Source organism: Garra rufa, chromosome 9 (assembly GCF_049309525.1).
Source record: "Garra rufa chromosome 9, GarRuf1.0, whole genome shotgun sequence".
Lineage (NCBI taxonomy): Eukaryota > Metazoa > Chordata > Actinopteri > Cypriniformes > Cyprinidae > Garra > Garra rufa.
This window is the reverse complement of record NC_133369.1, coordinates 44902656-44916891: the sequence shown is the minus strand read 5'-3', so window position 1 is coordinate 44916891 and position 14236 is coordinate 44902656. Positions and strand designations below refer to the sequence as shown.

Below are 14236 nucleotides of genomic sequence, written 5' to 3'. Positions count from 1 at the left end.
AACTTTTTGTACTTAAGTACAATACATATCACATACTTTAAGACTTTAACTCAAGTAATATTCTAAATGGTGACTTCAACTCCTACCAAAGTCATTTTCTAGTAAGATATCTGTACTTTTACTTAAGTATGGCTTTCAGGTACTTTATACACCACTTAAATGCTGTTGTTCTCTGTAAATCACAGGTCAAGCTGGTGAACATCAGGAACGATGACATTGCGGACGGAAACCCAAAACTGACACTGGGTCTCATATGGACCATCATCCTCCACTTCCAGGTCTCCTATTCTGTCAGTGTTAAGTTCCCATACCATTTACCTCCTCCTCCTGGGCTCCAAATCGGTCTTATCAATCACTTCAGTCTGGGTCAATCACTGGTTTTAATTATTCTATGGGTGTCTTGGGTTAATTTTGGTTTTATACCTTTTAATTAAACATCAATGGGATCAATCATTTTGCTTTACACCAGTATCTGCCTCATGCAATGAAATGCAAAAATAAAATCTCCTTTAATCAGGAATATCCATTATGATCCAACCACAACATTCTTAGTATGTGAAAATGAAGCAGTTTTCTTCTTTATTTTGCCCAGTGTCTTAGGCGCCCTGAGGATTTGAGAGTCTCTGATCTAATCCAATTCCATAATCTAATATCCAGGATGTTTTGTAGATCCAAATTATGTGGATCTGTTGTTCATGGTGTTCAACTACAACCACACCCTGATTTATTCCACCACAGATAATTAAAAAAGAATATAAAACCTCACACATTACAGCTGCCAGAAGACTGACACAAATCCAGCCAATTTTGCTCCTTAAGTGTGTTCTTCCAGTGTTTGAGGGAATCTAATTTTCGTTGGGTTGATCAAATAAGTTGGCATGACTTCTGGTTCATCCAACAGCAACAGAGAGGTTTATGTAGAGGTGTGGCGTATGGACTCCTGCCCACTTCGTCTGGAAATAAAAGAGCTTTTTCTTAATAGATGCAGCCTGACTTAGAAGAGAATCTCATGACAGGGTTTAAGATGGTGCCAACCTTACACTCGAAGGTTATTAAAGTTTTCAATGGCATGTTGTATGGAACATGCTCAATTTACAATATTGAAAAACAATATTTAAACACACTCTTCTAGTCTGACGTTATTGTCTGGAAGTCTGACTTTTGTACTGGTTTGTTTTGTAATTGATTCATTGAACTGAAGTAGATTTTATCTTACAGTAGTTATATGCTTGTTTTATGAACTATATTTACTCTAAAAATGCACAATGTTTTCAAGTTTTTCTCTTTAAGATCCTTGTTTTTGTGGCAGATACTGTTGTTTAAATGCTTCAAACTGGGTAGCTTTAAAGCTTGGCAAGCTACAATTAAATATATAGCTTACCCAACATTGATAGTAAACCAGTTTCCAAGCTAATTGGATTTTCCTTAATGAACCGTGTTGTTTTTGCTACACTTGTTCCTGCATTAAGTTTTAATAAAGGTCTCAGAGGGGTCTTAGGAGGTCAATGGTATTCATTGGGGCTGAGTTTGTATTGCAGTGCATGCCTGAAATTTGTGTGAGAAAGCTTTTTTATTTTATTTATTTTTTATTTGCATTCGATAAACATATGGCTACTGCAGCCGCATGTCCTTAAATCCATGAAACTCATTTTTCTGGGCTGGTAGATTTCAGATATCCAGATTAACGGTCAGTCAGATGATATGTCAGCGAAGGAAAAGCTGCTGCTCTGGTCTCAGCGTATGGTGGAGGGTTACCCCAGTATCCGCTGTGATAACTTCACCACTAGCTGGAGGGACGGAAAACTCTTCAACGCTGTTATACACAAACACGAGTAAGTATAAAATCTCAAGAATAAACCAGAATGCGCCTTGTATAGGTAGTTGCATCAAGTCATATTTGTAATCACCAATGCATTGTCAAATTATTTATACTTATTTTGGTGCTTCCTGATGTTTTCCTGAAATATATTTATCATGTTTTACATGTGCTCAAAAATACAGCCCTCTTTGAGCAACATTGGAAGATACAAATGTTGCCTTACTCAAGTTTGAGCTTCACTCTTGATCAAACTTGTCTTTGATGCCATGGAGTAAAATGCTCTGATCTGAATTCAGCGCATATTTTCATGGAGATAAATGCCCTGAGCACAAACGTGTCAGATCAGCATAGTGCACACGACTGACAGTTTATACTTGCAGTCTTCTAGAGTTTAATCAGCCTTTGAAGTTCAACATTTTTTTGGTAACACATTACTTAAAGCCTTTATATATAATGCATTATAAATATATACATATAGTACTTTTAATGCATTAATTATGCCTTGTAATGCACTTTATAATGCATTGTATGATCTCATGAATAATCAATTCATTGTTACACCTTTAGAAAGTGTAACGCATTAAAACATGACAAACAAACCTTCAAATATTATAATGCATTTTAAGTTCGGTTACAGTTATTTATGAAAAGATATAATGCATTACAGTGTTCATTATGAATGCTTTTCAACTATCAAGCATCATGGGATCCTAAACTCAATGAAAGATCAACCTACACTCTTAAAAATAAAGGTGCTTTAAAAGGTTCTTCACAGCAATGCCATACATTTTTGCTTCCACAAAGAACAATTCAGTCAAAGGTTCTTTAAAGAACCACCTCTTTCTTATTTAATTTTTATAATCTGAAGAACATTCTTTCTCCAAAAAGAACCTTTTGTGAAACAGATAGGTTTGTCAGATGTCAAAGGTTCTTTTAGTTCTTTAATGCATTATACATAAAGCCTTTTAGTAAAGAGTTACCAGCTTTTCTTTTTCTGTGAAAATGGGCTGCCGAGCTCAAGAAACAGTTACGAGATACTTGAGAAAGCCTCATTAAAAAGCAGATTCAATAGTTTTAAGTCAGGGTGTTTTAAGTAAGAAGTAGAACAGTCAATAAGTAGGTGTTTTAAAAGCTAGCAGTTTTAAGGAGTTTTGAAGTTGTATGGAGTTTTTGGAGCTTGTTGAAACAAACTGATTTTATTGCATGGGAAAGAGCACAATGTAAATTATTAAAAATCTTCTTTTGTGTTCCACATGGGTTTGGGATGATATGAGCAGCAATTAAATAAATGATACAGTTTTATGTAAGTGAGAAACAACTGTCCACACATGCCACACAGATCCAGGCTAAATAAAAGCAGTTTTCTGTAATGCGGGTGTGTTCTGTATGCAGACGCAAGGACAAAAGAGAGCAGGAGGAGACTGAATGAGAAAATAGTTTTATAAGAAGTGTACAATGAAGACTGAAAAGATAAATAGCGTGAGGTGTGGTGCCTGTTGGAGTGGAGACAGGCCTCCCCGCAGGGCAGCTTTTCCGAAATGTTAGCAAGTACCTGCAGAGCTTGGGAACGCCCAACTGACCCTGACATGAGTAGAGAGGATTTGATGCTTTTGTCAGCCAGAAACACCCATCGGATTTGTCAGATCTGCCTCCTTTCAGAAATGGGGAAGAGCTATTTACAAGCACCACCTGCACCACAGAAAACAACACTGCAAGCACAGTTTGGTGTCTTTTTTTCGAGCTCCCTGGGAACAAATGGATTTGAGAAACTGAAGACTAACTAACACCATTCAGAGGAGATACGGATATTTGGACATTCAAGAACTATACAGCTGGAATTGCATTGCGAGGAAGCACATTTTGGGACAAAATGATGCTCAACATGAAGATGCAGCTGTCCTTGAAGAAGCGTCGGAATGGCTCCGGCAGTACCGCTTCTGGCAGCGAAGCGGAGGACCGTGTGGTGATGCTATGCGAGGAAATTCCCTCCGAGGGTTCCCTGGACTCCGGCCGGGGCTCTCATAGTCCAGGCGCTCACTCCAGCGGTGATTCTCAGATGAGATACAGCCCAGACTGGAGCTCTGTGAACCATTTGCCAGAGAGGGACCTGAGGCAGATCCATGGAGGCTACAGGATGGATGATATGAGCATGATAGCAGATGATAAATACCACGCAGGAGAATTTTACACAGTGATAACCGGGTGCTTGCTTCATTTCTAATACTTCTTTGTGGTGCTTGATGTTTAAATCATTCGAATCCGGTGTAAATATGTAGAGTTTGTTCGCTGTCTGTTGTTTTGAGCCGCTCCCATCTCTGGATATTCATGGCATGTGAGTTATGGCTCTATCCCTCAGGAGACAGATGTTTTTTGGATTTATGGAGCAGGTGGTCACTTTACCTGCATCTCTGTGCTCATTATATGTTCCTCTGCTATTAAGCAACTAGTGTACTTATTTTAGTCTGCAATATTCAAATCCACATACACTGATTTAAAATTTTGTCATTCTGGTTTCATTTTTTAAATCGTATCAAATGTATTGCTTAGTGTAAAAGTTTGCACTGCATTTCTTGTAGTGTTTCAGTCATTTAAAATTCTTATGCTGTGTTTATTACACAATTACTGAGGCTCATGGTTTTGTTTCTCTTGATTTCCCCAGGCCCAGGCTTGTTGACATGGGAAAAGTGTACCGCCAGACCAACCTGGAGAACCTGGAACAGGCTTTTTCAGTGGCAGAGCGAGAACTTGGGGTCACACGACTGCTTGACCCAGAGGGTAATGTTTAAGCTATAAGCTGATTTTGAAGAACAGAGAGATATTAACACCTAGTATTAAAGCTAAATCCTGCTTAAATGTAGTAGTTCAGTGCCAAAACACTACACTTTTAAAAATAAAGGTGCTTCATGATGCCATAGAGGAACCTTTTGTCTAAAGAACCTTTAACATCTGTTTCACAAAAGGTTCTTTTTGGAGAAAGAATGTTCTTCAGATTATAAAAAAATAAGAAAGAGATAGTTCTTTAAAGACTTTTGACTGAATTGTTCTTTGTGGAAGCAAAAATGGTTCTTCTATGGCATTGCTGTGAAGAACCTTTTAAAGCACCTTTATTTTTAAGAGTGTAGGTTGATCTTTCATTGAGTTTAGGATCCAATGATGCTTGATAGTTGAAAAGTGTCAAAAGTATGTGAACCCTTTCAAGCTAAATGTCACAGCAGAGAAGAAAAGAAAAGATGACCACAGTTTCTGTTTCATGCTGATGAAAATCAAAATAGTTTGATTGAAATTTGATCTGAGTAGACAAATGCGGTCTGCTTAAACAAATGACACACAAACAATCATGTTTTCATGTCTTTATTGAACACCCTGAATGCTTATTAAACTACAATTCTTCCCACTGCAGATGTGGATGTGCCTCATCCTGATGAGAAGTCCATCATCACCTATGTGTCCTCCCTTTACGACGCTATGCCACGTGTCCCAGACGTCCAGGATGGCGTCAAAGCCAGTGTGAGTATTTACCCTTATCATTTTACAATGACGCAATTGCCACTTAACAACCCAGTTCCAGACTTCCAGACAGTTCCAGGCAGTCAGCACAGAGTCCAGTTAATATGCAGTCGAACTAAATCTAATAAAACTAATGAAGCATTTTTATGAATGAGTTTTTTGAGGCATCCTGTCTTTGCCCCATTCCCACACTGCTGCTAAATAGCATCAGTGTCCAGTCTCTCTGACAATGACAAGATGTTTGCCTTTTACCCACATCTACAGATTTGTTCAGGATCTCGTGCACTTTCATGCAACACAAAATGAGAAGTTTAGCAGAATGTTCACGCTGCTGCTTTGAGCACAATTGCAGTGAATTTACAGACATTTACTGTTGCTCAGCGAAAAAAAGTTTTGTGTGAAGACAAAAAGTTGCCCAAACAGGTTTTGGTTGGTTATGCAAATTCACCACCTTAACCAACAGAAAGCTCCTTGGTTCTTTCATCTAAAGAATTATTTTCCATGTTTGTCCAATGAAAAGTTTCAATGAATGTTAAAGGTTCTTCATGAAATTATTAAGAGGAGATACTTTGATGCACCTGTGAAGTTTGAGATTTTTGGGCTTTTTGCTGTTTCATAAAGTGTTTTTTCAGACTAGTGGAATGAAAACACCCAAAAGACACTGTTAAGTGTTTCTTTTATAGCACTTTATCTATTTGTCTCAACAGTTTTCAATTACAATACATATTTTTAAAGGCCGTTTTCTCAAAATATGTTTTTTCTCCTACACTGAGCCATAAATCTCCACTTCAGTAGCACTTACACATTTTTATTGCTGTCTATATCCTGAAGGTTTTTACAGAGGGATTTGTTCATATATAATTTGCTTGATTTCATACAACATTTTATTCCTCCAAAAATGCAAAAAAAAAAATGTTTTCTGTCAGTTTTTTCAGAATTATGGAGTGCCAAAATTCCCTCTGTAAAAACATTTGACTCTAATATGTTAAAAAATTAAACAAGAATTTTTTAAACTGTTCATCCAGTGCATATTTAATTAAATAATGCATCATTTGCATATTTAAACCTAACATTTTAGAAAACTTGTAACACAAATTTTTTTTGCAATTATCAATGTAATCAATCATCTGGGTAAGTAAGGCGATAACTATTATTATTACTAGTTATTTTTTTCCCCATTCACCTGCAGTGTCTCGCCTTAAAGCCAATAAAGAACCTTTACATTTTAGAGCATACAATAGGTTTGTGTAAAGAAAAGCTATAAAATGAACATTTGTTGTTTACGAAGTCATTTGCATGTATTAAAATATAGTAAGTCAAGATCATTTTTGACCTCCATGGTGGTTACGAAATGATAGAAGGCTCCTCTTTCACCTCCTTGTTTACAACTTTAAGAAGGATAGACGGTTTAAGCATATAAACTTGAAGAGGTAATAGACCTTGTGTGATCTGGATCTCTGCCATCTGCCCTTATATAACGCCATCTGCTGTCAGATGCAGTTTATTTCATTCCTTCTTCACACCATTCTTCACAGAATTAGATGAGCTGTCTCACAAACTATCAATAAACCTGTATCAGCTATTTCTGTACTTTGAATCGTCCCTTCGTTCATGTGCTGTTATCAGACAGGGCTGCGATTGTTGACCTCTAATTGAGTGAATGTGGTAAGTGACTTAGTGACTTAACGCAGGGGCAAAAGAGTTTTCCTGTTCCTTTCTGAATAGTTTTTGTGTGGTTTTGTTCCCGGCTGCAGGAGCTGGAGCTGCGCTGGCAGGAGTATTACGAGCTGATCACCGTCCTTCTCCAGTGGATTAGACATCATGTCCTCATCTTTGAGGAGAGGAAGTTTCCCAGCAGCTACGAAGAGGTCGAGGTGAGTCTGTTGTTTTGTGGTCTGGGTTGCTACTAGTTACTCTGGTCCTATTCGGTTATTGAATGAATTGCACTCCTCATTATATGTCAAGCTGTGCTGTCTGTGAGTCAAACCTTGGTTTTGTGTAGAATTAGTGTGAATTAGTCAATGCAGATGGTCACCAGGATATGATGTGATCTGCAGACTGCATAGAATGCTGGAGTTCGAATTAGTTTAACGAGCAAAACCCATGTTGGTTGACCAGCTTCAAGGCTTTAACATAGTTATGCAGATTTAACAATTAGACCAGCACTAACCAAACAATATTAAAACCAGCATATAATTTGTACTGGTCAAAATTTTATTTTAAGTTATTTTAAGCTTTTTTTTTTCCTGCAGCTATATATATGTTTTTACCTCAGTTATGTAAATTAAGGTGTGTTATTAGCTGTATTTAGTGTGAATTAATCCTGTTCATATATATGTGACCCTAGGCCACAAAACCAGTTCTACAACCATGAGTATATTTATAGCAATAGCCAAAAATGCATTCCATGCCATATGTGACCCTGGACCACAAAACCAGTCTTAAGTCGCTGGGGTATGTTTGTAGCAATAGCCAAAAATACATTGCATGGGTCAAAATGATTGATTTTTCTTTTATGCCTAATATCATTAGGAAATTAAGTAAAGATCATGTTCCATGAAGATTCTTTGTAAAATTCCTACTGTAAATATATCAAAATGTAATTTTTGATTAGTAATATGCATTGTTAAGAACCTAATTTGGACAACTTTAAAGGTGATTTTCTCAGTATTTTAATTTTTTTTGCACCCTCAGATTCCTGATTTTCAAATAGATGTATCTCGACCAAATATTGTCCTATCATGACAAACCATACATCAATAGAAAGCTTATTTATTGAGTATTCATATGATGTATACATCTCAGTTTTGTAAAATTTAACCTTATGACTGGTTTTGTGGTCCAGGGTCACATATATCATTAGGATAAGTGAAGATCGTGTTCCATAAAGACATTTTGTGAATTTTCTACCATAAATATATTTAAACTCACTTTTTGATTAATAATATGCATTCCTAAGAACTTCATCTGGACAACTTTAAAGGCGATTTTCTCAATATTAAGATTTTTTGCACCCTCAGATTCCAGATTGTCAAGTAGCTGTATGTCGGCCAAATAAATCAATCAATTTAAACGCATAAGTCTCACTTTCAAAAAATTGACCCTTATGACTGTTTTTGTGGTCCAGGGTCACATATAAAGAGTTCAGGCTCCTATATTTATCTGTGATTTCACTTTAATGGCAATGAAAATAACCTATTTTGGAAGAAAATTTCAAATGGCAAACCTTTTAAAAGTCGATCCCAACACTCCTAAAAACAGAGAGAGAACTCTATCCTCCTCATCCGATGGCATGTTACTGGAAGAAATCCTTCTTTGCTGAGCGTGAGTCATGCCACATGACACCGAACCGTGAAGAGCGGCGTTCTGCCTTTGAGCTGCTTTGTCTGAGTTTGTATGGCTGTGTCTCATCAGGGTGGGGCGGCTGTGTAATGCGTATCATCTTGATCTGAGGGCAGCTACTTATATTAAGAGCTTTGTGAAGCTTATCCTTAATCATACCACTTCATGCTGGAGGAATAACAAAGAGCAGGCGATTTGGACAAATACTCTCAGGGTTATCCAGGGTCACGCTGTTACTTTGAATACCAGCATCTGTTGATTACCAAACTTACTACCATTGATATACAGTACCATTATAGTTTTTGTTATTATTTTGATATGTTCTGCTTTCATTTTAATCTTAGTCAAAGTTTTGGTTGTTTTTACGTTACAATAACCTTCCTTAGTTATTACATTGCACTAGCATTAACTAACAATATTTACAGTGTTTATGAATCTTTGTTTATGTTAGTCGATAAAAATACACCTATTTATTGTTAGGTTATGTTAGCTGAGTTTCATGAAATAATATTGGTCACACATTAGTTTAGCTCTTTACTTTGACTTTTTTCCTCAATAAACTCCTAATATGCTGTCTATTAGCAGTTAACAAGGTAGTTGTTAAAGGAGTAGTTCACTTCCAGAACAAAAATGTACAGATCATTTACTCACCCCCTTGTCATCCAAGATGTTCATGTCTTTCTTTCTTAAAGAAATTATGTTTTTTGAGGAAAACATTCCATGATTTCTCTCCATATAGTGGACGTCTATGGTGCCCCCGAGTTTGAACTTCCAAAATGCAGTTTAAATGCATCTTCATGGCACTCTAAATGATCCTAGCCGAGAAAAAAAATGGTCTTATATTGTGAAAAATTGACAACTATATACTTTTTAACCTTAATCACTTGTCTTGTCTAGCTCTACCCTGTCTTGAACTGGAGTGCGCAGAATACATGCAGAGCTAGACAAGACGAGCATTTGAGGTTAAAAAGTTTATAAATTTTAACTTTTTTTTTAGAAAAGAGCCAATCATTTCACTAGATAAGACCCTTCTTTCTCAGCTGGGATCATTTAGAGCCCTTTGAAGCTGCATTTAAACTGCATTTTGAAAGTTCAAACTCAGGGCACCATAGAAGTCCACTATATGGAGAGAAATCCATAAATGTTTTCCTTAAAAACATAATTTCTTTACCAGTGACAAAAGAAAGACCTGAACATCTTGCATAATGAGAGGGTGAGAATATTATTTGTAAATTTTTTAAATTAATCTGAAAAAATCTGTAAAGTCTTCCTTTAAGTTTATGTTAATGCAGAATAAGGCATTACTATGTGCTTTATACAGTAAGTACTAATACACAGCCTATTTGCTGGTAATGTGCATGCTATTAAGCAACAAGTTAATATTGAGAATTTGTCCCTAAACTAAAGTTGCCATAATATTAACAGATACAAGTTTAGTTCATGTTAACTAATATAATTAACTAAGATTAACTAGAAGCTTACCATAAAGTGTTAAAGTTTTTATTAAGTTTAGTACTTTAACTAAAATAATATAGGTTAAAGTTTTTTGTTATTATTTACCATTAGTTTACATTTTATTCTGGTTAAGGTCTATTTTATTTCAAGCAGTGATGATGTGTTTTATGCTGTTTGTTTCAGCCCTCAGACTCTTAATCTTTCGCTGCGTTAGATGTCTGTGTGTTTATTTATCAATTTGCTTGTTTGCTTATATTGTAGCTTCTGTGGCGTCAGTTTCTGAAATTTAAAGAAGCAGAGCTTGCCCCCAAAGAGACGGACAAGAGCCGCTCCAAACACCTCTACCAGACCTTTGAGGTTTGTACACAGGATCAGAACTCATAATACTACATTCATGGAGATAAAAGTGTTTAAAATCTGGATAATGATTTCTTTCCTCTGTCTTAATATGATTACTACCATTTCCCCACAGAGCGCGGTTCACGCTGGTCAGGTTAAGGTTCCTCCTGGATACCATCCCATTGACGTTGAGAAGGAATGGGGGCGTCTACATGTGGCCATTCTGGAGAGGGAGAGACTGCTCAGAATAGAGTTTGAGAGGTAAGAAACACATCTAAAAACACTTATCTTATCACTCTGCAGTCTTAATTTTGCCGTGGCCTTTATTTTGTGGTCAAGGCCTAAACTCAACACTCACTAAGCGTCAAATGCAAGTAAAAATCAGCGTTGGCGAGTGTATGTAACAGAGTCAGATGAAATATACTGTAACAATGCAATGTAGTGAGAACATCAGCCAGTTGTCATTCACTGTTTCTGATGTAAGCGAATAAAACAATCTTTTCAGAAGACAAGATCATCATGATTAGCTGTTCTGTTGTAAACGACAAGAACAAATTAAATAATAGGATGCAAACAGGCTGATAAGTTCAGAACATTGTGATGGCCAGCTTGTCCCTAGACACGCTTCTAATTACTTTTACCTGAGAAGATATTGCTGCTTTATTATGTAAGATTAACTTTTCCCTTCTTTATTCTTTATAACCCCAGAATGTGGCCCGCCTAAACGGTGCCATGAAGTAAAGTTTGAAAGGGGCGCTCGGCTGTAATATTAAGCATTCGCTGAGCCGCTTTAGACAGTGCACCAGTGACTTAGCACTTCAATAGACGAAAACACACACAGTTATGTCAAAATGCACAGTTTTGGTGAGTTACTTCGGAAACGTAGTCTTAAATGAGTCTTAAAGTCTTAAATTACCGGAAACAGTTTCGAGAAAATCACATGTGTGTCAGATCCACGTCATGTGCATCAGGTTTTAAAGAGACAGCGTTGCTTTTAAAGTGAAACCTGCTTAAGTCTGTTGTTGATGGAAATCAAAGAACAAAAGAAAAAAGATAAATAAAGCTTGTATAGTTTATACATATACAATTTATAGTTTATCTGAGGATTGTTTTAAAATCACTAAAATTAAAAGTTGTTTTATATTTCAGAGCCTAAAAATAAGTAATAATAGCTTTCAATTATACTTTAATGTTGAATAGCTATAATTATTAGGTTAAATTGATGGGGAAAAGAATTTAACGGAGACACCAGTTGCAGGACGAATTAAAAACATTGTACATATGTGACCCTGGACCACAAAACCAGTCTTAAGTCGCTGGGGTATATTTGTAGCAATAGCCAAAAACACATTGTATGGGTCAAAATGATTGATTTTTCTTTTATGCCAAAAATCATTAGGAAATTAAGTAAAGATCATGTTCCATGAAGATTTTTTGTAAAATTCCTACTGTAAATGTATCGAAATGTAATTTTTGATTAGTAATATGCATTGTTAAGAACCCAATTTGGACAACTTTAAAGGTGATTTTCTCAGGATTTTGATTTTTTTGCACCCTCAGATTCCAGATCAATAGAAAGCTTATTTACTGAGCTTTCATATTATATATACATCTCAGTTTTGTAAAATTTAACCTTATGACTGGTTTTGTGGTCCAGGGTCACATATGTCTAATCATTGTAGTAGTAATAACTGCCTGTTTTCATGGCCGGTAAAAAAATAAAAAATTGGCCGGTTTTATGACCAGTAAATTTGATCATGTCACCAGGCCATTGGCAGGTGTGCCAAAAAATTAGTTTTAGGCCCTGTTTGTGGTCATTGAGAATAAGGGAATGTAGTGGTTGTGTAATGGAATGACAGCCTGACTAAAATAGATCTGTCTGCCAATCCAAAAACTGACTTACATCAGCCATTATAACACAATGAAGACCTTTCTAGACTAATGAGAACTGCATGAGAATGATACAATTCTACCGATCTGTACCAGATCTCAATGTGCTCTCAAAACATATTTGGGCTGAAAATGTGTGCCCTGGCGTTTTGGTGATTTTTAGTTCATCACATTAGTGGAACTTTATGTTTGTATTTCTATCATTAGATTCATTGTTTAACATTTGACCACCTGTGTTTAGATATGCATACTTTAACTTTTTATGCTATTTTTATTTTTGTTTTTATTTTATGGTTTAAGCACACTGCAAAAAATGCTTTTCTTAATTTTTTTTTACTTAAATATCAACTAATTCTTAAATCAAGAGGGATTTTCTAGACAAAAAAAAAAAAAGTCAGAAGTTGTAAGTGAGTTTTTGCTTAGAACAAGCAAAATAATCTGCAAATGGGGATTTCTATCTTATTTCAAAGAGAAAATATAAAACAAGATTATTTTTCTTACACCATTGGCAGATTATTTCGCTTGTTTCAAGCAAAAATGCAGTTAATTTTGACTTGTTTGTTCTGAAAAAAAGACAATAATTTTTACTCATCTAGAAAATCCTTCTTGACTTAAGAATTTTTAGATATTTTGGCTGGAAACAAGTAAAAAAAAATCTAAGTAAGAAAGGCATTTTTTTTGCATTTTTCTTTTCTTTCTTAATTTTCTTTTCATAATCAAAACAAATATCGTTTACAGTAGACAAAGACATTTTATAGGTACAGTAGTAAACAGTTTCTTGTCAGAAAAAGTTTTTGTCAAATCCTTGAGTCAAGTAGAACAGAGAATAGAGTTTGAGTTGGTTTAGTTGTAAAACATAAAAAGATGGTTTGGCTTAGCAACATAATTATACCTTTAATAACAACTTCAAACTTTAAAAAACTGGTCAAAAAAAAATTCCATTTAGTTTCTATATAGCAGCGTACTATAGTAAATTTGTTGATTTCACTGTCAAAAAGGGCGAAAAAGAATGTTGCGATGCAATAAATGCAATGAAATAGTTATAAATATCCATCATCTAGAAGGAAAGGGAGTATCATCCAAAACAGGACACGTCTCCTGTCACAAGACAATGCTGCTTCTTGCTGGACAAGAGTAATACGCAGCACACAGTTTCTTTATGCACTGTGGAATGGCTGACCAAGCGCCACAACAACTTCATCCTGGCTGTGGTTTAGTCCGTCTGAGTCCCATGACAGGATTATAATAAGAAAAACATGTTTTTTATGCATTTTGGAGAGAGTCTTGCATGCCGTTGGACTGTAAGAAATGGCTTTTGTGACAGACCCGTATCGTTTAGAGTATTTGCTTCGTCGTGGAAAACTGTGAGTTTCTTGCTTGTCTTTTTCAATTACTTTTAACCAGCTCGCATTCAGGTGTTTTTTAATGTCATATGAAGTACAGTAATTCCAAATCATGTTTTTCTCATTTGTATTATTTTAGTTTTAATACGAATGCAGTTTCACAGAGAGGATATAACGTAAAAATGTTTGTGTTTTTGGTAACACTTTATAACACGGGTGCACAAATATGCATTAATTCATGCTTAATTAATGCACAGAGTTCATGTATAATTCATAAAGAACCAAATCATTTGTTAAAGATTACTACATCAGCAACTAATGAACATTCAAAATGATTCATAGATTAAGTAATCAGTAAATTGTTTTGAGTTAAATGTGTCATAATGTATTAATTCCCTAATAACTTAAAAAAATATATAATTATGTTATGACTTTACTTGTTGAGGTACAGAACTATTAACTAATTCTTAAGTAATATAGTTATAGCTAATGATTAATTAAAGCAGACAGCTGGAAGTTGAAATGCATGGCTTCGACCCGT

At 35.6% G+C, this 14236-nt stretch overlaps 1 protein-coding gene across 1 annotated transcript in view; it reads left to right on the top strand.

Annotated features, from left to right (window-relative positions):
- LOC141342078 (plectin-like) overlaps positions 1 to 14236 on the top strand; it is a 72249-nt gene that overhangs the window by 18753 nt on the left and 39260 nt on the right. The window contains exons 5-11 of the mRNA XM_073846461.1: positions 186 to 278; positions 1666 to 1832; positions 4479 to 4594; positions 5220 to 5326; positions 7081 to 7200; positions 10385 to 10480; positions 10596 to 10723. Of these exons, the coding sequence (XP_073702562.1) occupies positions 186 to 278; positions 1666 to 1832; positions 4479 to 4594; positions 5220 to 5326; positions 7081 to 7200; positions 10385 to 10480; positions 10596 to 10723 (827 nt within the window). The remainder of the gene's footprint in view (positions 1 to 185; positions 279 to 1665; positions 1833 to 4478; positions 4595 to 5219; positions 5327 to 7080; positions 7201 to 10384; positions 10481 to 10595; positions 10724 to 14236) is intronic.